Source organism: Adelges cooleyi, unplaced genomic scaffold, assembly GCF_023614345.1.
Source record: "Adelges cooleyi isolate 19-005CV unplaced genomic scaffold, UGA_ACOO_1.1 ACOO_flye_CR_arks_rails_tigmint_CR_PRNA_376, whole genome shotgun sequence".
NCBI classification, from domain to species: Eukaryota; Metazoa; Arthropoda; class Insecta; order Hemiptera; family Adelgidae; genus Adelges; species Adelges cooleyi.
The window spans coordinates 13,930,290-13,953,670 of NW_026096053.1; the positions used below are offsets into that span (position 1 = coordinate 13,930,290).

General features: G+C 29.8%; 3 protein-coding genes across 4 annotated transcripts; 2 read left to right on the forward strand and 1 right to left on the reverse strand.

Annotated features, from left to right (window-relative positions):
- Positions 1-1,885: 1,885 nt before the first annotated feature.
- LOC126840974 (MOG interacting and ectopic P-granules protein 1-like) lies at positions 1,886-11,090 on the forward strand. The gene is given in 10 exon segments (XM_050577088.1): positions 1,886-2,405; positions 4,033-4,126; positions 4,969-6,276; positions 6,279-7,114; positions 7,195-7,468; positions 8,758-8,846; positions 8,910-9,325; positions 9,395-9,689; positions 9,779-9,913; positions 10,147-11,090. Coding segments are annotated over 9 exon segments (3,402 nt in total). The 5' UTR covers positions 1,886-2,405; positions 4,033-4,083; the 3' UTR covers positions 10,153-11,090.
- Positions 11,091-12,400: 1,310 nt separating this feature from the next.
- Positions 12,401-18,430, forward strand: LOC126840500 (cleavage and polyadenylation specificity factor subunit 5-like). Its single transcript, XM_050576287.1, has 6 exons — positions 12,401-12,689; positions 13,328-13,528; positions 14,806-14,869; positions 14,936-15,101; positions 16,851-16,965; positions 17,037-18,430. The coding sequence occupies exons 1-6, from the start codon at positions 12,565-12,567 to the stop codon at positions 17,056-17,058; spliced, it is 693 nt and encodes a 230-aa protein (XP_050432244.1). The 5' UTR covers positions 12,401-12,564; the 3' UTR covers positions 17,059-18,430.
- On the reverse strand, positions 18,378-22,565 carry LOC126840499 (protein tumorous imaginal discs, mitochondrial). 2 transcript variants are annotated; one of them, XM_050576286.1, is made up of 9 exons: positions 22,393-22,565; positions 21,665-21,885; positions 21,341-21,580; positions 21,099-21,267; positions 20,876-21,007; positions 20,449-20,642; positions 20,161-20,374; positions 18,827-18,905; positions 18,378-18,617 (listed from the first exon to the last, which is right to left on the reverse strand). In XM_050576286.1, exons 1-9 carry the CDS (start codon positions 22,526-22,528, stop codon positions 18,614-18,616), a joined length of 1,389 nt encoding a protein of 462 aa, XP_050432243.1. In that variant the 5' UTR covers positions 22,529-22,565; the 3' UTR covers positions 18,378-18,613. The 2 variants fall into 2 exon arrangements, with proteins under 2 accessions (XP_050432243.1, XP_050432241.1); XM_050576284.1 differs by lacking the exon at positions 18,827-18,905.
- Between the last annotated feature and the right edge of the window lie 816 nt (positions 22,566-23,381).

Below are 23,381 nucleotides of genomic sequence, written 5' to 3' on the forward strand. Positions count from 1 at the left end.
TATACTAGAAAAACTAAAAAGTACAAAAGTTACATTAAACATATTTTGGGAATAAAATAGTTTAATTAGAGAAAAAAATCAATGTATAGTTAATATTATACATTTTTTTAAATTTTAATTGAATTTCATTTAAAGTATTTCATATGGTACAATTATTTCCTAGTAATTTTTATTGACTAAATTTGGTTTTAGCATTATGCCTAGAAATAATCTTTAAGAACGTTTTATTTGTATTAAAATGTGCTTCTTTCATATACTTTTATTTCAAATAGAGTATATTCTCAACTTGAAATAATATTGGTATAAACGTTTTTGTTTGTAGTGAAATTCTATTTGTATTTTGTGTGTATTCTAATGATGAATATACATAGACAATTTTCTGGCATAAAATGAATTCAAAAAAATTGTTTAAATTTGTATTGGAAAATATATATTTTAAATATAGTGCATATTGTAAACAACACAATTAAATATTAGTAAGTTGATGCCTAATTATAATTGGTCAGTTAATTATGAAAAAGCTCCAATTTTCCATTGCTAATGCGGTACATTTAATAATTAAATTGTTAAGTTTTAATAGTTTTTTTAGACATTTTTTTTATAGGTAGTTGATTTATTTTAAGGACATTATTCGATGTTGAAAGGAGATTTCTGTCAATAGTAATAATGTTGTACTAAAAATGGTAAAATTTTGGTTTAATGTCAGAAGAAGTCTACTTAAAGTGTACCAAAACTAGATTTTTTTTTCTTCGCCTGTAAAATGTATACATTGCCTAAACTCCCATTTTAAAATGTAGGGATTCATTTTTGAACTACGGAAATTATACATTATAATATTATACAGTGCATATGTTATTATTATTAATATTATTATTTCGGCATACAAAACGTTCATAGATAGCTGGGATTTAAGTTAATATACATTGGTGGTTAGGTAGGTACCTAATTATAAAAATCGATTAAATTATAATTCCGTTCCTGTTCTCCCTTAGTAAATAATTAATTTTTCCGAGACCCTAAGCGTCGTTTAAGTAGAATTGGTTTTTCGGAGTAGAGGAAAAAATTCGTCCCCCCGCGCCCTCTTGTCCCACACAGCCTTCCCTGCCTGTTTATTCCAGAGAGTAGCACAAAAATATATTCACCCCCCACCTAACAATTTCTGGGCGCGCCATCGCTTTTCTACGCATACATAAAATACATCGGCCAAGCACCATACATAAACCAGGTTGGCCAACCTAAGCGCGCAACTTGAGAGAGAACATAGACTTCTCCCTTCTCCCCTCCTCTTCATCGTCTGCCGCCGCCGTTTACTATATAGTTATATACATACAACATTTTCTATACGGTTTATAGACGCACGCTCGACATTAATAATTATTATGCGACGCCGTTTAATAATAACAATAAAATAATTATTATTTAACAATGTTTATTATCGTTGTTGACGGTTGGGAACATTTGTCCCGAAATGCGGTCTCTTGGATATCAGCATTCTTTTCTCCGACAATGGGGGTCGATTGATTTTTACTTAATTTTTTTCAAATTATTCTCGTCCACCTCCATCCCTATTTTTTCATTTTCGTCGACCACCGAAAAAGCCCCCAACCTTTCCTGTCCTTCTCTGTCTGTTCTCATTAGGCGGGCTTTTTTTTTCGGATCTAAATTTTTCGAACATCTCATCTCTCCTCAGGCCGCCGATTCGGGAGGAGGCTTTCCTCGACGGGAGTTTGGCCACCGCCGCCGCCACTTCCTTTTTCCTGCACACTGCCGGCGGCTACGTCATAGAAATTTTTGATCACGTGACCGGCAGCGCCATCTTGCTTGATTTTGGTATTTTTGTTGGCTCCCTGTTGGTGTGTTGTGCTCAGCCCGGCGCTCAACTCGGCGGCGGCGGACAGCACACATATAAGCCATAGCCGCCGATCTAAAAAGGCTTTCCCCCGTTTGCGTGACGTGTGGCTTTGTATGCGTGTAGTGCGTTTAACGTCTTGCCCGTTTGGAGGAGAGTGGACGAATCGCCGCATATCATTGTTTTTTTTTTTCTTAAATTTTTCTCACCGTTTGTTTTGTGAGATAACGTGTTAACTCGTAGAAAATTTGTTTTCAATTGAAAAAGGAAAAATGTAAATTATTCGAGTGTGAAACTTAAATATTTTTCGTTCGTCGTTTCGTGAGAAATCGGTGTCCGCGCGCGTTTTTTTTTTTTTTTTTATCTGATCCTCTACTCGCGTTTGTGTTGTCGGGAAAGAAAATCGTCGTTTGTTTGTTTGCTTGTTTACGGGTCCGTCGCCGTCGGTTGTCGTGTGGCGTAAACAACTCTTGAACGCGGCACAGCTACCCCTACATATTTTTTTTACCTCTCCTCCATCATCATCGTCGATCGATCGACAATCGGCCGCTAAAACGTGAGTTTTGTGCATCGACGATCATTTTTTGTATTTTCTTAGTTTCTTTACCTTTTGTCTCGTCCGACGCGTTTTAGAGCTGTCACTGTACAATATCAAATAATATAATAATAACAAATAATTGGGCTGATAGTGATAATACGACGTCGGCCGTTGTGTGCGGTGTCGAGCCGCGGTCGACCGTTTCTGCGGCCGTTCCGTTGATATAATACACTATTGGTGGATATATTACACACTTGTAGGTTAGGTTTACGCTGACATTAAAATGATTACAGTTTTCATTTTGTCGAATAATATACCTATATATTATTAATATTTATTATTATATGTGTGTACTCTGGATGTAATAATTGCAATAATGTATTGGTATTTTGTCGGAACGGCGGCAGCAATCCAATCGTGTAATAAAACTAATAATATTCTTCTTATTCTTATCATCGGCCCAACGTTTTTATTCTGGCGGAATTTTATTAACGATATTATATACATTTTATTTTATTATTATTATTATTATCATTATCATTATTATTACTATTAAACGATAGTCGAATGTCACCGCCGATGTTGTGACTTGTGTGTTATATGATGTTTACCTATATTTTATTTATTAATAATTTAACGTTTTATTATTGTCGCCGTGTACGAAGTCAAACGATTTACTTTTTTTTCTCTTAGTATTTGTTTTCGTTCAATTTCATATAGTATTGTAATATGTACATAATATAAATTTAGGTCACTGATAATATCAGTTTGGTCAAGATAGTTTTTTTTGTAAGTAGGACGTTATCGCATAATCTTGAAGCATTTTTTTATTATTCTCAATTATACTTCCTATTTTTTGAAATCTTATTCATTGCGAGTTCCTACTTTCACAAATTTAAATAATCGGATATTAGTGTGTATGACTTGTTTATGATTCAATACTAATATGTACTTACTTCTTATATTATATCATCCGGAATGAGTTCTGACTGAGGCAGAGTGTAGGTCTAATACGCTCACAGTTAACCCGTTCTTTATAATATTGTAACTATAACCCACAAATTAATAGAAGTACTATAGAAACTAATTACTATAAGTGTAGGAATTTCTTCCTTAAAACTATTATCGTCAAAATCTACGAAAATTAAAACAATGATATATGGGTACGATTATTATAAAGAAAATTGTTGCAATTTCAATGAAAACATAAAAAAATATTATATATTTACAAGGAACTAATTTTCATTTAAGTTCTTCGAAAAAAGGAATTCTTTTTAGCTTCATAAACTATAAATTCTAAAAGAAACCGTCTCGATATTTTTATAACGCTGTTTTTTTTTGACACTGGTACATTATATAATTAACAATGTCTCGTATAGCTAATTAGTTGTCATAATGTTGGTTGTTGTATGTGTATTATTTGTCACAACTGTTGAATTTATATTAGGTTTTTAAGTTTATTGATGTACAATCAATTACGTAAAGTTAAACAGTAAAAAAATCAAAGAGTAACTTAAGTGTTAAGTCCCAATTTAATTTTAACATACCCAATTACATGATTCAAATATATTACCATAGAGGTAGCAATATTAGAAACTTTCTAGTTTTTGTTATTTAATATTTTTAAAATTATTTTTTGTTTCAGCTATATTCAAAGTCATCTACTAAATATTACTTTATATAAATATATATAATTATGGCCGATGCTGAAGTCGAAAAGATAAAAGAAACGGATATAAGTAAGAATTTCATTTTAATAGGTTTTACATTATTTTATTTTCATTATTTTTGAGGTGTAGCTGAGAATATATTGTTTTTATAATGATTTGTTTTTATTTTTGTGTTTGGATACACAATGTCTTCTAAACCACTAAACCGATTTCTTCATGTAGCAGCTTCTATTCAATAAAAGCTTAGATTTACGTAAAAGGCACTTTATTGGACCAATGTAATTTTCCCTTCCTTTTTTATTCTTTCCTAATGAAAAAAAAAATTGACTACAGTTTTTAAAAAGTTTTGTGTGTTATAGCAGCGTTCTAGATCTATTTTCAATCTAATATTCACACCATAACTGCTCAAAAAATAAAGAAAAAGTTTCCACCCCTTCTAAGAGACGATATTTATTCTCATGATATTTTTCTATATGATTCTATGATATTTATTTGTTTTGTTAGTATTTATTGATAGTACTATGTCTAAAGAATATTCTGTACACATTTGAAATAATTTAACTATTTTTAATAAAGTTATAGAGCGCCTTAATTAAGTTGAAAAATAAGTACATTTTTTAAGTGTTTTTTACAATTTTAAAGGAGAAAACAACACCAAAAGGTAAACATTTTACAGTTTTTGCCCAATAAAGTACCTCGCAAGTACTAACTCTGATATATTGACCTGCTACATACAGAAATCGGTTCAGCAATTTAAAAGATATCATGTGTCCAGACAAAAATAATAAAAACATCATTGTATACCTTTTCAGCGCCGCGTTGAAGCTAAATAAATTTAACTGTAAAAGAATATACTTTATAATATTATAAATAATATAATACATACCTATTTATTATTTATTTTGTTTTAGGTGTTAAGATAAATGGAGATATATGTGAAAATTTAATACCTAATAAAATAGAAACTAATGAAAACAAACATGTAACTAATAAAAATTCATCAAATCACAGTAATAATGGTGATGATGATCACGACAACCAAGAAAATCATAAAGGTAACAGTGATGATGATGGTGATGAAGAAGACGAAGATGATGATAAAAATAATAGCAAAGACTGTAGATCAGACAGTAGCAATTTAGAATTTGAAAATGGCAATAATGCTAGTTCAAGTGAGACTGCAACACAAGCTCTTAATGGTATTAAAGAAACGGCTGAAATCCACAATCGCAAAGAACAAAAAGAAACTAATAGATGTACAGAACAAACCAATAATAAAGATGAAGAACAAATAGAAGATGACAATGATGAAGATGAAGAAGAAGAAGAGGATGATGATGATAATAATATTAATGATCAAAACAATACTGAAAACCGATCGGACGAAATCAAAAAATCACTGGAAGACTCTAAAATAAATCTAGATAAATCCGTCACCATCGTTAAGGTAGCGGATCCCAACCGATCTCCCGATGGTAAGAAGAAAGTAAAAAGCTTGCCAGATATTACATTAACACCTCGCAGGAGTTCTCGAAATTTAAACCGATCGAAAAATTATTCCGAAAAAGAAGAAGAGAAGAAAGACATAGTAACAATAGACGATAGTGTCAAAGTATCGTCATTGAAATTGCCGGTGGCTACCACTAAACCGATTGTCGTTAACGATACCAAGAAACTTGTGGAAATTGCTGCTGGTACTAAGCAAAAGAATAATAAAAAAGAACCGACGTTAGTGATAATTGATACTAATATGCTGTCGGGAAGAAGTAATTTACCCATATCAGTGTCAGTGCAATCTAGTACTCCACACAATTCTATTAACGTCTCTCAAACGAGTAGGGCGATACAAAATTCTTTTAATCGTGTTCAACAACAACCCCAAACCACAATCAAACCTTTCATTCTTGCTACTACCCAAGCAGCGCCCGTTATTACGCCGCCACCAGCTCTTCCCAAAGCAGCCCCTGTAATATTACCAACACTTACAGACGATATGTATGTCGTCGAAGCTCCGTCATTTATAGTGCCTTATGTTTATGAAAAACCTCCTAAAAACCCTCTTAAAGAGTTTGTCGAAAAGATAGAAGATAATCTTAAGGATAAGGAAGTAGACCTAGACCAAGTAAAAGATAAGAAAGAAGACGGTAAAGTAATCAATGAAGAGCAATCCGATGACATTGATGGGAAAAGAAAAAATGAAAAAAATGAGTCTTCAGAAAATAAAAAGATGAAAAAGATAATAAGGACGATAAAATTGTGGAAGATGAAAAAATGGAAGTTGATGAACCCGAAAGTAATGACGACATTGTAAATACTGAAAAGAATAAAAATGATAAAGCCGATGATTCAAAGGAAAAAAACATTGAAGACGAAATAATGGACGTAGACGAGTTAGACTCCAATAAAAAAGAAGAAGCCGCCAATAAGAGTTCATCGTTAGAAACTACAGATTTAAAAAAAAGTGATAGTATTACTGATCTGACTATTGACGTAGATGAGAAAAAACCAACTGATGTTAAAGAAAAACCAAAGACTCTTCAGCAAAGTGCCAACTATTTTGAAAATCCTTTGGGAAAGTTCTTTATGCAAATTGGCGTTAACCTCGTTCAAGAACACGTACAGCTTGATTTGTTGCGAACTCAGAGACGAAAAAGAGATAGGGAAGGTGATAACTGCTCTGAAGATGTACACATGGCTATTAGTTCGCTGATCAAGACGTTAGAATTCAGCAAAGAGAACAATGATCCATTTCAGTTTGGCATGAAGAAATGTGAACTTTGTAATTTTAAATCGGAATCAAGTCTTGTCATGGCTCATCATTTAGAAACTCCACACATGACAGCCAATTATTGTTATAGATGTAATTTTTGTACCTTCCAAGTACGAAATCCACACGAGATATTGCAGCACATGGACACGCATAACATAAGGGGACGTCTAGAAAGAGGTCCTGCTCTACATCAATGCCCAAGTTGCCCATTCGAAGACAGTTACAAGGGCAAACTTACCAGGCATTTGATTTCGTGTTCTAAAAAGTATCGCCCAGAAATCAACCAGGTAATTTTTTTTGTAACCGATTATGTTAGTTCGGCATTTTTATTTCTTAATAAAATTGTTAATGTATTATTTGTTTAAAGGCGCCACCATTGGATTGGGAACCTCCTGCGAAAATACCGAGAGTGTTGCGAAACAAACCTTCCATGAGTCCTGGAAACGCTGTTTATCAAGCAGCGATGTCTGGGTTTAAACAATTTCCTAACCCTAATATGTTACAACTGCAACAACAACAGTACAACAAAATGGTTCTTGCATCTGGCGTACGTGCTCGTGGCCGTACTGTCTTACCTGGCCAAAGATTCCCAGGAATGGTATCTTCGTTCCCATCTACATTACCCAATCAAACTGCTGGAGGTAAATATTGCTTAGATATGTAGTTAATTAAGACGAGTAGCATACTAGTGGGTAAGGGAACGGCAGTGTGTTAGTTTTAGTTTTCTAAAAACAAGAAAAACTAAGAGACCAACACTTAAATATTTTTTAGTTTGAAATTTTTTGATTTAATATATTAAGAAGAAAAAATAACCGCTTTAAGATATAACTTCTAAAATATTATAATTAAATAAAGTTTTAAAAATTAACAACCTTTAACCACCTAACCAACTATAACTTTTAATAAATGACAAAGTAATGTTGAACACTATTTTTTTTCCCCAAATATAAACCTTCATTATTATGTTATAAACCAGTGGTTTTCAACCGGTGTGCCGCGGTACATTGGTGCGCCATGAGCGTCTTCGAGGTGTGTCGCGTTAAATCTTAAAAGTTGTATAAGTGTGTAGTATTTCCTCGTATTATGGAGCTTATTGGCAGTCAACGACAAAAAAAATAATGGAAAAACTGAAAATAAAATGTACAATTTTTTATATTATTTTAAAATGGTAATTTTTCTTCAATCCTATTTTTCTGAAGTATACCAGACGTCTGGACCGGTTGGTTTTATATTGTTTTGATTAGTTCTTTTTTATCTCAACCGCAGTGGTTCTAATGTTTATACTTAGTTTTTTTTTTTTTTTTTGTCTTCGTTTGTGTGCGAATATATAGTGCACGGGACACAACTATAGTTATATTATATTATTATATTCATCGCGTAATATTTAGTTTATTTTATATAACAGTATATGCGTTTTTTTTAAAATTAATTACTTATTTTTATTCAATAATAATTATTATTATGGATAAATGTATACCTCGTTCTGCTAACAACACTTAAGTGAGTCATGAGTGAACCAACAAAATATATTATCAGACGTCAGTATCATGAAAATTATTTAAACATAGGATTTTCTTGGTCTGGTGATGAACATGATCCTCGTTTAAAACTATTCATCATTGCATTCATTTATTTTACAATCATTAACTCTTAAGTCTAATATTCTAGATTCTAGAATCAGTATGGTATTAGAAACAAATAATCAAATCTATGGTTTGATGTGCCACAAGAATTTTGTAGAAGATTAAGTGTGCCATGTTGTTGAAAAGGTTGAAAACCATTGTTGTAAACCAAAATATGATTTGTAGCAACTGTTTAATATATTTATTATTAAATTTATGTAAACCTATAGTGCAACCCAGGATTAATGTTTTTTTCTTTTATTATGTAGGTATTTAAAAAGTGTAAGACCTTTTTTTTTGTGTTTCAGGTATTTTGTTAAGAAATACAAGTATTAAACCGATTAACCAATCGATGATTGTCCCTACGCCGTATTCAATTAGTAACCACACATATCAGGTGATACACAAAAATATGTTATTTAGTTTTTCTTCAACTTATGGTTTTTATTTCATTATTTAGCAAACTTTGAGTAGTTCCAAGTCTGTTCAACAACCAAGCATATCGATAACGCCTTTGCCAAGATCGTTCCCATTAAACAATATGCAATCGACGCCTGTGTCTACCATATCGAAAATTAGGTCTCAACAATCAAGTCAGTCGTCTTCAACAAACAGTGGAAATAAACCAACGTTTGTTATATGTGAAATTTGCGACGGTTACATAAAAGATCTAGAACAACTACGCAATCATATGCAGTGGATACACAAAGTGAAAATACATCCAAAAATGATTTACAATCGACCACCACTGAATTGTCAAAAGTGTCAGTTCCGATTCTTTACTGACCAAGGGCTAGAAAGACATCTGCTCGGATCACACGGTTTGGTTACGTCCAGTATGCAAGAGGCGGCTAACAAGGGAAAAGACAGTGGGAGGTAAATGACCAGTTTGTTAAATTGCGCCAATTTTCATGGCTAATAATTGTTTTTAATATATATTTTTAGATGTCCAGTTTGTGGTAGAGTGTATCAATGGAAATTATTGAACCACGTCAGCCGCGATCACGCTATGTCTTTAAAGCCTGCGCATTTATCTTACAAGTGTACAGTTTGTACGGCCACGTTTGGCATGTACAAACAATTCGAAAATCATGTTTACTCCGCGCACAGCAATGTCGCTAAAAACTCTAATAAAAAACCACACGGTAATCAATCTGCGTCGTCTGCATCCATGTCATCGCCCGTGGCTTCGACGTCATCATCTGCATCTGCGTCTTCTACATCGGCTTCTACACCAAAGGTATTTTTTAATATTTAAAATAACGTAATTCACAAAAAATAAAATAACTACAGTGGTAAAGTATACTAAAGTGTATTGAAATTTTTCAGCCATTAAAAATAAATGATGAGATCACTATTATACCTCAGCCACCCAAGCCACAAAATCTGTCTGTTAAAAATAATAATAGTAAACCAACTACATCAAGTGGAAAACCAAATACTAGTGTTACAACAAAAACCAAAGTAAGTAATCGATTGTTAAAATGGACCATTAAAAAAAAAAAAAAGACTTCTTTCCAACCATCTTAACTACTCTCATTTACTTTCGAAAATACATATTTTTATCCATTTTGGGCCTATATATGTATATATAAATATATTTTTTATAGTCACAATAAAAAAATTTTTTTTTTTTTGTTATCACTGTTGTTTTTGTTAACTAATAATAATTTTTTTTTATATTTGATTTATTTCAGGTGTAAACAAAGATGTATACACACGGTATATTGTACAAAGATTTTTTTATTTCGAAGAACTCTGGAGACATAATCAGGGTTACTGTTCTCCCCGGTTTTTAATTCGCTTGGGAAATTTTTTATTATGTTATTATTCTGTCGGGCAATAAAAAAACAAAAAAATGTGTACAAACATTTAATTCTACGCGAATTAAAATTCAAAACAATTTGCCCTGTACACATTTTTTTTTTCGGTATAATAAACATTATTATTATTGACTTGAAAACTGTATTATCTGTTTAACCCACGATGAAAGCGTGTACTATAAGTTTTAATATATTTTACTTGAACATAGATAAAAATATTTACAATTTGTTATAAATATTATTACTAACTAGAGATATAATTTTATTGGTAATGTTATTCTCCCAGAATATTATGTATGTCCATGACTGTAAATAAGTTGTTTATTTAGTGGAGGCGTATCTATAATAATTTTTGTATTCCCAACTATTGATTACACACACGTTTATTATAAGTTGTCCCTTCCCTTTTTATTTATTTAATTATATATCATTATTATTATTATTATATATATTTTTTTTTACTTTGCCCAAAGCACATGTACTGTTTATGTAAATTACAACACGTATTAAATATACCTACACTTAATTATAATGTTTAAATTAAGTATTAGTATAAATCATTGTATATAACTTGCCTGTTTGGCTTATCTGTACAATATTACACAATGTACATTCGAATATAGAATAAAATATCTATATTTCTTAACTGATACTATTACGAGTTAGTTAAGTGTTCTTATTTTCAACTCTGTAGTGTTCATCATCGACATCAATGACTTGTATCGTAGCTAAAGAGAGAGAGAGAATCCAAAACATCCAGTGTATACATAAAAAATAGAATAATAATAACTGCATTGAGGGGAGCGTCTGTTTTTTTTTCTTTCATTAAAAAAATGTATGCATAATGCGTCTGATTTGGACCACTCGGTACATCATTTTATACACATTTTCTCTACAATTATTGGTTAATTAGTGTAAACTTGATTGGAAATAAAACAATTTTTGTAATGCATAATTACTTACAGGAAAGGTATTTTTAATAATAATGTGAAACGTTACAAACCAAATTTTTACATTCATTTGTTGTTTATCTGTTTTCAAGACTTATAGGAGCGTTCATTTCTTGTCGGAACGATAATACCTGTAAATATAGTTGGATACACATTTAGAAATTATAAGTAGGTAATTTACATGAACAAATTAATAAACTTTATTATTAAAACGTGATGTGATGAGTTTGAACATTATACTAGACCATACAAAGTTAATAATGCATTTAATTATTTATTTATTATTACAAAACGGGCTGCGGCCCAAAGGACACATATATAATACAGAAATTTAACATATTTTCATATTATTGTCTGAATCTGACAATCATTTTACACATAAAAACCAAAAAATAGTAAAAAAGACAAACAGTAAGTAATTCTCACTGGATTTTTATCGGATAGGTTAGGAATTTGGTCCGCACAGTATAACTGTCAAAAATATTATTTTAAAACATTTTTTTTTTGTTTTTAACTGATGTTAGATTCAAGAAACAACCAATTTTGTTTTAAACTAGAGAATTGTTCAAATGTATTTATAAGTGTTAAATTATGATAATTAGGTCTACTATTTTTTTTTTTTTTTGAGCTATTTATAATGGTTGTTACAGAATGCTCATTAAGAGTAATTTTCACAAATTATACATTTATGGCACAATTAAAAAATTATAACACTTAAGTTCTCACATATATAGCTGTTAAAAACAGGATTTGGACTGTTACCATTGATATTAAAATATTATACGACTTTGAACGACGAACATATTGTTGATCATAAAAATTCCTAGTCCTGATTTAAAATATCTAAATTTATACTACGACTTTAAAATTAAAATTGTTTATAAAATGAACATGTTAATAATTATTCATAATAAATATATTAAATAAAATAAAAGAATAACAACAACAATATAAACGGCGATGTACATATATATTTAGCGATTTTCAAAAAGTAGCTTGAAATATTAATGTAAACATTTAAAACAAATATATCGAAACTTGTGAAATACTTGAAAATTTCAATTCGAATTTATCCAATTTCAAAGATATTAAACAAAAGTTGTTAGTATCGTGAATCGCTTATCATAATTTTATTTAGGCGATATTATCATGTTATCACATAAAAGGTTTGGATTTTTGTTTATACTCGATCAGTTTCTTGTTATATTAATAATAGTTTGTGGTTTTTTATTAATTTGTCTTTTTTTTTCAAATAATAATGAAGAAAATGCACCAGTGATAGATTTATCGCAATAGATTTTTTTAATTTGAGTTTTTTGACTACCTAGCAAAGTTTGAAAACATGGCTTTGAGTACAAGTCAACCGACTCAGAACAACGTTCAAGCGTCGCCGGGTACCGGTTGGCCTAAAAGCACTGCAACTATTAAACCATCTATTTGTCCATCGCTAAATAGACATATTAATTTGTAAGTACTTCCAACTCGAATCCCCCAAATTTTTAGGTTGCATAGCTAACTGCTTATTTTTGAGTATAGCAGCAGAGTTAGCAACGAGACCCGAGATTTTTTGTCTCGAAAATTATGATGATTTTTTTTTACAGAATAATGCAAAATATTCGTGTTTGATTGTTTATATTTATCGGAAAAATAATTTTCATATAATTTCGGGAATTGACTTTTTAATACACATTTTTGATTTTTACCTGTAAAAATTAAATTGATTTTTTTTTATGGCGATTATAAATCTAACCTCGGAAATTCTCTGCGGATTCTTGCTAAAGCCACTTAGACATTTACAGAATTTTACATTTAATTTGAATAATCACTTTAAATATTTAGTATATTGCTTGTATTTTGATAATAATATTCATCGCAATATTTACAATTTCTCTACATTTTTTTTTTTACAATTTGACGAGTATTGGCACATTTATGATATGTAATAGATTTGTATATAAATTACACTTAAAACATTTACAAAAATCTGTTGACAATAAGTTAAACCTTCTTCTTATAATGCTTAAAAATAGACACTATGTAGGAGAATTGTTGTTTTTTTTAAGTTGTAGAATGTCTAAGGTAATATTACGAATTTTGTTTTTCAGATATCCCTTGTCAAATTATAAGTTTGGCACAAAAGAACCTCTGTTTGAAAAAGATCCGTCTGTACCGGCTCGATTCCAGCGAATGCGTGATGAATTTGAAAAAATCGGCATGCGTCGCAGTGTTGAAGGAGTTCTTATTGTACACAAACACGGCTTGCCTCATGTTTTACTATTGCAATTGGGGACTACATTTTTCAAATTGTAAGAATATTTTCTAATAAAAAGTACCGTAACTTTTGTGCAAAAAGAGTAATAATTAAGATATTACACGTGGGTTTGATAATTTCAAATGAAATAAATTGAAAAGAAAATCGAGTAAATAAAAATAAACATGACTTAACCACTAAAAGAGAAGGCCATTGTTGTATAGACGTTTAAATGTAAACTAAAAATGTATTCCGAGGATCGGTAGGCCGTTAATTAAAAAAAAGAAATAGAAGAATTGAACTACATACACCAAAATAAATCAAAGACATACGATCCTCGAGGAAAAAATCCACTAGACGTTATCATGTCAAATGTGCTTTTTATATTTTGTATTTAAGGGTGCACACTAATTTTTTGAACATTTTCTTTGTATCCTTTTCAACTCTTTGTTTAATACAGGATGATAATTTCATTGTGAACCACTCAGTATCTCATTGGGTGTAATAAGAAATTACATTTTTTCTTATAGTGTTTCTATACAATGTGCTCTCAATATTTTTTGGTTTTACCCCCCTTCCAAAACTAATTATTTTTGTATACATTTTTGAAACTTGAATGGTAACATATATATTTTATTAACTTATTAAATTGGGAATATTTTACTAAAAATGTCTTCTTGTAGATAACCAATTTTGAACAACTATTTATAAAGTTATAAGAGTTTAAAAGTTAGGACGGGAGGAGAAGTGCGATTGGAAAGTGCACAAATAAAATATCTATCTTAATTCTTACCATTTAAGTTTCAAAAGATGATATTAAAATAGTTAGGGAAAGGGGTAGGAACATAAAAATTTATGGTAAATAGAGATCATATTATATAGAAAAGAAACAATTATTAATTAAACCCAATGAGAATATTGAGTGGTTCACAATAAAACGATCACTTTGTATACGAATCAATTTCCAATCGAGTGTACTTGTAGACGTTATCATTTATTTAGTATAATTTTTACAGTAAAAATATACCCCATTCTACTCGAGTATAACTAAATTAAAAAAAATATGTAAACATTTTTCATGTGATCCATGGCTAAAATAAGGTGAATTTTTTCACCTAAAAAAAAAATTATCAACGGAGAAAAAAAAAAATCATTTGACATTATAACTACATTTAAACCAAACTTCTTAATGTAATGTAAAGAAAAATAGGATAGAGGTTTGTGATGGACTTGTGTGGAGAAAGATATTGTAAAAAAAAACTTAATAATATCATCATTATTTTCCTATTGTCGTAAATTTGTACATAATTTTTACTAACATTGTATTAATAGACCTGGCGGAGAATTAAATCCCAGCGAGGACGAAGTTGAAGGGCTTAAACGACTATTAACTGAAGTAATGGTTTTTTTTTTTAATTTTTCTAAAGATGTTGTTATTATTAATAAACTGGTATATTTGTAGACTTTAGGAAGACAAGATGGCATACAGCCTGAATGGACAGTCGAAGACACCATAGGGAATTGGTGGCGGCCTAATTTTGAGCCTCCCACATATCCGTACATACCACCCCACATAACTAAGCCTAAAGAGCACAAAAGACTTTTTCTAGTTCAATTACCCGACAAAGGTAAGAGTATAATCCGATTCAAAATTAAAATTATAAAACTAGGTGTACTTAGGTATAACACTCTGAACAGGTGTCTGTGTTAGGAGTAATGACAATTATTTTATTTTTTACTCGTGTGGAATATATTATTTTTTGCAATATGACGGGGTTTTTTTGCCATGATCCTATGAAACGGAATTTAACTAACTTGTCGTGTATTCTGTCAAATTTGAGTGATAATATGTTAAATTACATTATATTATTTTATATTCACAGTTCACAGTTTACGATGGCAACATGGTTTGCTGGTTCAAAATGGATCATCCTGGTTGATCATAAAATATCCGCTTACAAGACTTGTATATTTAATTTTTTTTAATACAACATATTTATAGGTTCCATTTAATTTGATCGATAGACGATTTTCATGATAAGGTTTCCTCTATGACTTGTTTTTTATCGACGCAGTTCAGTATAATATTTGCTACTGTAAATTTCTGTCATGGATAAACTGTTATTTTTTAACATATCAAGAATGTTTTGCTATACAATCACTTAACCTAGTATTTTTTTGTGTTCAAAATGTATCAATATTTTTATTGTTATGTTATAATTTATTCTCACTGCTGCTCATTTACTGGATGATTTAGATCAATTCAAATGTGATTTTTAACAAAATAGGTAGTTTAAAAAAAATCAATAGCAATATTGTTAAACAATTATTGTTTGATTTAAGTTTGTTTTTTTTTTTACTTCTATTTCATTCGTTTTGTTGCACATACGGTTTAAAACATTATTTCAATACATTTGCTTCGTGCTGAAATAATTTTTATTCAATTACAAATAGAAAAAATAATGTATTTAATTAATTAATCAAATACATTTTCATGTAGAATATTTAAAAAATAACAATATTATTTGTAATCAATAAAAATAAATATATTTTAATGAAATATAGTTTTAAATAATAAACTATTTCAAATAATTCCTTGTTTAAAACAGTATTTAGAAAGTTATTTTAATTGAAAAATTATTTGATGCATTAAAAAATATGTAGTATAAAATTATATCGACGGTGGAAAGTAAAAAAAGGCATAAATGCTAATTTCTACAATTTTTTAAGTCGTTTTAGTTTTTTTTATTGATCACCAGTTACTTAAAGTTCAAAATTGAATTTATTTTGTACCCCTCAACTATTTTGAAAAATACACTAGCGTAACATGATTTGGATGGCTACTGTCTATGTTGTAGCTTTCGCCCATTTTTCCTTTGCGCCGTCGAAATGTACAGTAGCTCTTACGGCAGTTAATTATCTTATTGTATGCTTGTCAAAAGTTTATGTTCAATATCTAATTTTTTTTTTAAACTTGTACCTTGCAGTTATGTATATATTAAAATACCAATACCATTAAGTGTACCAGTATTCTTATTATTTCGCTTCAAGCAATTCCTTGTAAATAAATAATGTATTATAAATTATGTGTCGTTAAAAATATAAAAATAATAACAATTATAAATTAATTTTTTATACCTAATGAAACAATAAAAAAATAAAATTAAAATAGTGGCTATTGTCTTAAAAAATTGTCTTACAGTAATTGGAACATTTATTATTGTATTAAACAATTTTTAAATTTTAGTATAACAATATTAGGTTGTTTTACGATAATTTATATTGTTTGTATTATGTTTTTGTATGAAATTAAAGTGTTTGTATATTATTAGGTTTTTTTTCTATAATCATAAGTAACACGTTGAATTTTTCTTTAGCATTGTTTGCTGTGCCGAAAAATTACAAATTGGTAGCGGCCCCTTTGTTCGAGCTGTTCGACAACTCTCAAGGATATGGTTCTATTATTTCTTCATTGCCTCAAGCTCTCGGAAGGTAATGGTTTTTGTATAATGTTAAAATAATGTACCTACTTGTAATTTTCATTGACTGTTTTTTGTTTTTAGGTTTAATTTCATCTATATGTAATAAAGAAATTAGTTATAAGATAATTTTATAAAGTTTGCTGCCCATTAAACGAAAAAGAAGAAATAATTTTAAAAACTATTTTTCCGTTCATTCTTAAATGTAACATACAATGTGTTACATTTGATTTAATATTAGTATGTTTTGAAATTTGTTCAATCGTAATATTAATAATAGTTAATACAGCGTGTTGAGTTTTTTTTGTTAAATTAAAAGAATCTTCAATGTCGTGGATTTTAATTAATTATCTAGTTTATACATTAAGTAACTTTCAGTGTGTCTAATTGAAATTCCCATATTTTATATTTATATTGTATTATCGTTGGTCAATATATTTCTCAAACTGAGTACACTTTTTTTTACTCGAAGCCGCCAGTATGTGTAGTATAGTTAGTAGATAATAGGTATAAAATTATGTTTTTAATAATCACTTGTCAATGAAGCTGTTTATAATATTGAATAAAATGTATTTAAATTACCCATAGTAATTTTGTAACGTACGTTTCTATTTTATGGTCGCCAATATTGTAATAGTTTTTTTTTTATTTAGAAATTTTAATTCTTTTTTTTTTGTTGTCCGAAGAATAGACAAAAAACCGCCTCTCTACGACGTCAACTTTACAATACATGATTATTAACGGTGTTTGTTGTGCATCCAGCACCACATATTATTAAGGAGTAAATAGTAATGATCCCATCTCATTTGGGAAGACCACATTGATTTATATAAATATGCATTTTGACAAATGTAGAAATTATTAAGTTATTAATGTAATGTTGTAATGTTCCAACATTATATATTATAATTTTATTTATTCAATATAATGTTATATCTTAGAATTATCTATCTAAATTAGTAAAGACATTAACCAAACTTAATGAAATGTAGTGTCGGCCGGGGCGCTATGTTTTAAGCAATATGCAAAAATAGCCATACTAACCAATTTACTACTTGATATTTATTCAGTCACAACTCCAGTATATATTTATTTACAAGTATGGAAAATTATAGCTGCTCTACAAAAAAAAAGGAGAAATGATAATGATGTTTCGATCTTGTATGAAAAATGTCAACATTTTTGTTAAAAAAAAAATCCTAAAAGATTACATGTAAACGTTTATAGTAAACCGTACAGAAACGCCCTCAATTAAAGTGTGCCCTGGGGCAGCTACTTAGATCTATTATTTTATCAAATGTTTGAGAGCAACCCACACTAAAACAAGTATACACTAAAACAATATTAACAGCTAAATCGTAAAAACTTGCTTGATATTTATTTTTGTACAAAAAAAAAAACAAATAATAAACTATACATAGTCAATTTACATTCATTATACATTTATTGTATAGAAAACGACAAATAGTAATAAATAAGGAGCGTAATGTGTATTTATATAAAATACTATTATAAAAAGATTATTAAAAACTATTATTTATCAACTAATTAACGTTCTAATATTCTCAACAATCTATTTGTTATCACTTTTCTTTTTTTCTAATATAGATCTTAAAGACTTTAAGGTTTCAGCTTCAGACGAGTCATCACCAAAAGTTGTACTACCTGTAAACAATTTTTACATTATTATATATATTCTGGGGTGAAAAATATAAATAAATTCTTATACGAGTTAAATTATTAATTGGTTAGCAAACAAGCAGTTAAGCCTACAGTAAATTAGTACACCAGTCTTCATCATAATAATAAGCACACCAATTACAAATCATTAATTAATATTTTAACTCGTATAAAAATGTATTTATATTTTTTACCCCAAAATAGCTTTCTTTATTTTTGATAACAATCCTTCATCAGCGTTTGGGGTCGATTGAGTTTGTTCAGCAGAAGGCCCTAAAAACAAAAAGTTCAATTTTAAATTCTGAGCGGAACATGGAATGTGTTATTTCGCTATGACTGCAATGAGGGGTAACTAACAGCCCGATTAGCACATTATTCGTACACTGTAAATTGACCAATCTCGGGTAATTTTTGTTAGGCTAACGTCCACTGACACACCTATTCTTATTGTACATCAAAGCCATCACACCACTGTATAGTTGGCAATTTCAATATTTATTTCTATTATTACCCTTATTATATTGTTCTTAGCTAATTAACCAATAGTTTTGCATTCCCTATTTTAATTACATTATTTGTAATTTACTCAATTCGTAAGCTATGCAATACGGGTGGGTGGGATAGGTAAATTAGTGATACGTGCTTTTGTCGCACGTGAATGCCGTCGTTGTGTGTGGCTTTTAGGCTGTGTTTCATTAGTCTGATTATTTTTTTGAATACTATAACAAAACACTATGTTCCGCTCAGAACACTTTTTTGAACTTAACTGGTTACCTATTGCTTTCAAGTGTGATTAATAGAGGGATTCGAACATCCCATTTAACCTGACTGTCAAATTTTTTTCATAAAAGATTTTATTTAATACGATTAAGAATTTTTAATTGAATACAATGTTTATGAAATAGCAAGAACCATTAATATTAGAAACGTGTCTTAATTGAATTTAGGATTAATTATAATTCCAAGTTGTATTAATGAGTTGTTCAAAAACATGCATTGCGGAAAAAAGAAACACCTAAAATCATATGATCAAAAATTAAATTTCCATAAACTGGAAAATGGTTTGAATACTACAAATATTGTTGGTGTTGATTGTCGTTTTTTGCAAACTAAAGTAAAACCAAATTTTGAGGTCGAAATTTCTTATACAATTTAATTATCGTCTATATTCTGCTGTTTAACAAAGAGCATTGAGCGGGTCTTCAATTGTAAGGGATTTCAAATGGTTATTTCTGTCCCTGTCCCACTCACACGCAATAAAGACATATATATTCTGATCTGTATTCCAACATATGTGCCTATCGATCTAGTGATGTCATAAGGGACCTGAAAATACATTTGAGTTCCTCAGCGTCTCTTCTAGAAAATAACTCCATCTGTTTTCACTTTGTCCAAAATAAGTCAATGCCCAGAAGAGATCTTGAGGAATTAAATCCGTTTTTAGACTACTTAACACAACACTAAATTGATCGGTTTGTTGAGAAAAACATTAAACATACGTTATACATAAGTCAGTCGAAACACATACCGTCTTTTTTGTAATTTATGCCTCGTATCGTTCCCGGTGTGTTTTGTTCTAGTTCCGCATAAGCTTTAACCAAGGCTTTTTGTTTAGCTGTTAAAGATTTGGGTATGTCTATTTGAATATTTATGTAATGGTCTCCACGCAGGTTAGTGGTCACTTTTTTCAATCCTTGCTCTTTTAACCTTATTTTAGTGTGCGAACTAGTACCAGGTGATATCTTAAAAGGGAAAAAGAAACAATGAACAAATGAAAGCATAAATTGCATATTTTTTTAATATTATATAATTTTACCTGTACAGTATGATCGTCGTAGATGCCTCTAATCCTTATAGAGCCGCCTAACAATGCTTGCGATATGGATATTTTAGCGTCTGTATGAATATCAGAACCATCTCTTCTAAAATAATCGGATTTATCAACTTTGAAAGTTATAAATACTTCACTCTTATTCACTAAGACTCTAATCGTTTGCCCATCTTCAATTCCTAAACATACAAAGTACTTTATTGAATAAATAAATTAAAAAAAATGTAGAATGTGACTAGCCAAGTTTGTTAGCTAACCCGCCATATTTCCTCCACTCGGTCAAACCTCATTGACGATATATTACTTAGTAACGACCTCATAGATTTTACTTTTAATCTAATGTGGTTTGATACTTTTGATTTGACTAATAAACAATAACGATAAAAAATTTGTTTAATTCGAAATGACTCACCTGCAGGTACAGGGACCGTTACGTTTTTATGCTGTACAGTACTTCCTTTACCATGACATTCAATACATGGATTTTTATTTATTACACGAGTTCCCTGACATGCTCTGCACGTCGATTTCATTATAAATGGACCTACATGGTTAATCGTTAAATATTAGGACTTAATAACAATACATTTATTCTATAAACTATAATATAATCAAAAGTGTCTTGTATACTATACCTCTAGATACAGTTTCCATTCCTGTTCCATTACAAACTGAACATGTTATCGTCTTATAGCCAAGTTCAGAACGTGATCCTCGACATTTTGGACAAATATCAACCACATTTAAGTTAATATCTTTATTTAACCCTCTAGCAGCTTGTTCGAATGATAATTTTACAATAACCTTAAAATAGTATCATTAAGTTTTAAAATTAATTTTAATTCTTATAGAGAAGAAACTAATTGACTGTTCTTACTTCTTCTGCAGCTCCAAATCCATAAGCCGAGTCAGAAAAATCATCTTGAAAAAATTGAGAGTTTCCAAAACCAGTCTGATTGAAAATCTTACGGAAAAGTTCTTCAGCATCAACATTAGATTTATAACTCCATGAATTTTGGTAATTTTCATTTCCCATTCCTCCAGTTCCTCCCATATTCATATTACTAGTCGATCCCCACGTATCATACTCTTTTCTTCGACTTTCATCTCCCAAAACCTATAAATATCATTTAACATATTGTATTTAAAAATATTATTATTATTATGAAAAAAAACCATTATTGTCAAATCTATGACTAACCTCATACGCTTCAGAGACTTCTTGAAACTTTTTGCTTGCACTAGGGTCACCCTTGTTGGTATCTGGATGAAATTTTTTCGCTAACTGATAATAGGCCTTTTTAATGTCTTTTTGAGATGCATTTTTCGCAATTCCCAAAATGTTATAAAAGTCTTTCTTGTTATTTAATTTATTAGTCGTATGTATAAATTTAGTGTCCGATGAAAAAATTGGATGTATGACTGTGAAACATAAAAAAAATGTATTACCAATATTAAAAAAATTCTACCTGCAAAAATTGAATTACAAATTCCAATGGTTCGTGATATATTTACGTGGTGTTTTTTATTATTATATATAATATATGCTTTGACATTTTTTCACATGTCACGTCCTAATATAATTTATAGTATTATTAATATTTTATTGTATTTAAACTTTTGATTTTTTTTTTTTAGTGAAATACACTGGAATGATGCTTTAAGTACGCAAGATGGCTGCTGTGGGTTATAATTTGTTTATTTTAAACAACACATTTTATTATTATTTTCTCTCATATGAGAATTAATTTATTTTGTTTTTCCTAGTTCCACCAATTTACTCTTCACCAGAACAACATACCGAGCCAATGATGTTTACACACCAAAAACGATGACCGGTAAAGTAAAATTAACTGTTCTAACATTTTAACGATAAGATCGAGAGAAGGCAATGTACAATTTTTGTTTAATAACAATATTAGTAATTACCACGCTTTGTTGTCGACTCCTTTGTTGTTAACACCGAATATTTTAAGAATGTGCCCACATTGTTGGGCATGTGAGAGCTACTCAGTTTTATTAAGTTAATTAATCTCATACTACCGTTGTACGCACATGAAGACATATTTACAAAGTGTCGGCACTCGGCTATCGCCTATCACCTGGTCACCGCGAGTGCGAGGCACGACAACCGCTTTTCGTATGAGTAGGGGAAACGTAACCAGTGCCACCACGCAAAAAAAAAACATGAATAATTTGGTGGCAATAGAAATTATTGAAAAGTCACTTAAAGGTGCGAGAATTAAAGTAAATTACTAATAATTAAACAAATGACAATTAAATGAAATTAATAATACTTAAAAAATGTTTTTTTCACCTACCTGTATATCTTGTTTTTTAGTTAACATATTTTTTATTATGTTCATAATGTAATAATACATGTAGCGTTAGCTTTTGTGTTAAGAGGGCGTCGCATCGCCCATTTTTAAGGAGTAAAGTATAGGCAATTTTTTACAAAATCATAATTTTAAGGTTAAACTGTGATGTGTAATTATTAGTTCAATAACTAGGACTCTATTTTGGTAGTTAATTTATTTTTCGGACTATCGCAGCATCCTTGAAAGCGATTTAAAAATGTTTTTTCATCTCAACTTGTTTATGCAGACTGAAAATAACTCGCTTAATTTTGGATTTAGAGTAAAAGCACCCGTTATAAAATTAAAAGAGAACAATATTTCGGAGGGTTTTTTTCACTATTCTAAGTATAACGCTCAATACATAGTTTAGAAATAACGACTATTTTAACATTTTTAAATGACTGTAACTTTCCGAAAAATTAATTTTTTTTAAAAAAACGCACCGTCTTGCCCTCCGGAATATTGTTTTCTTTTAATTTTATAATGGGTGCTTTTACTCTAAAACCAAAATTAAGCGAGTTATTTTCAGTCTGCTTAAACATGTTTTTACCACTGAAAATC

Excerpts from the sequence above, each read along its gene's own strand:
- LOC126840500 (XM_050576287.1), top strand. The coding sequence starts at position 12,565 with ATGGCTTTGAGTACAAGTCAACCGACTCAGAACAACGTTCAAGCGTCG. Across the intron at positions 12,690-13,327 it reads CTAAATAGACATATTAATTT|ATATCCCTTGTCAAATTATA; the intron begins GTAAGTACTTCC and ends TTTGTTTTTCAG. Across the intron at positions 16,966-17,036 it reads TTGCCTCAAGCTCTCGGAAG|GTTTAATTTCATCTATATGT; the intron begins GTAATGGTTTTT and ends TTTTGTTTTTAG.
- LOC126840499 (XM_050576284.1), bottom strand. The coding sequence starts at position 22,528 with ATGTCTTCATGTGCGTACAACGGTAGTATGAGATTAATTAACTTAATA. Across the intron at positions 21,886-22,392 it reads GGAGTCGACAACAAAGCGTG|TCATACATCCAATTTTTTCA; the intron begins GTAATTACTAAT and ends TATGTTTCACAG. Across the intron at positions 21,008-21,098 it reads AATGGAAACTGTATCTAGAG|GTCCATTTATAATGAAATCG; the intron begins GTATAGTATACA and ends TTAACCATGTAG.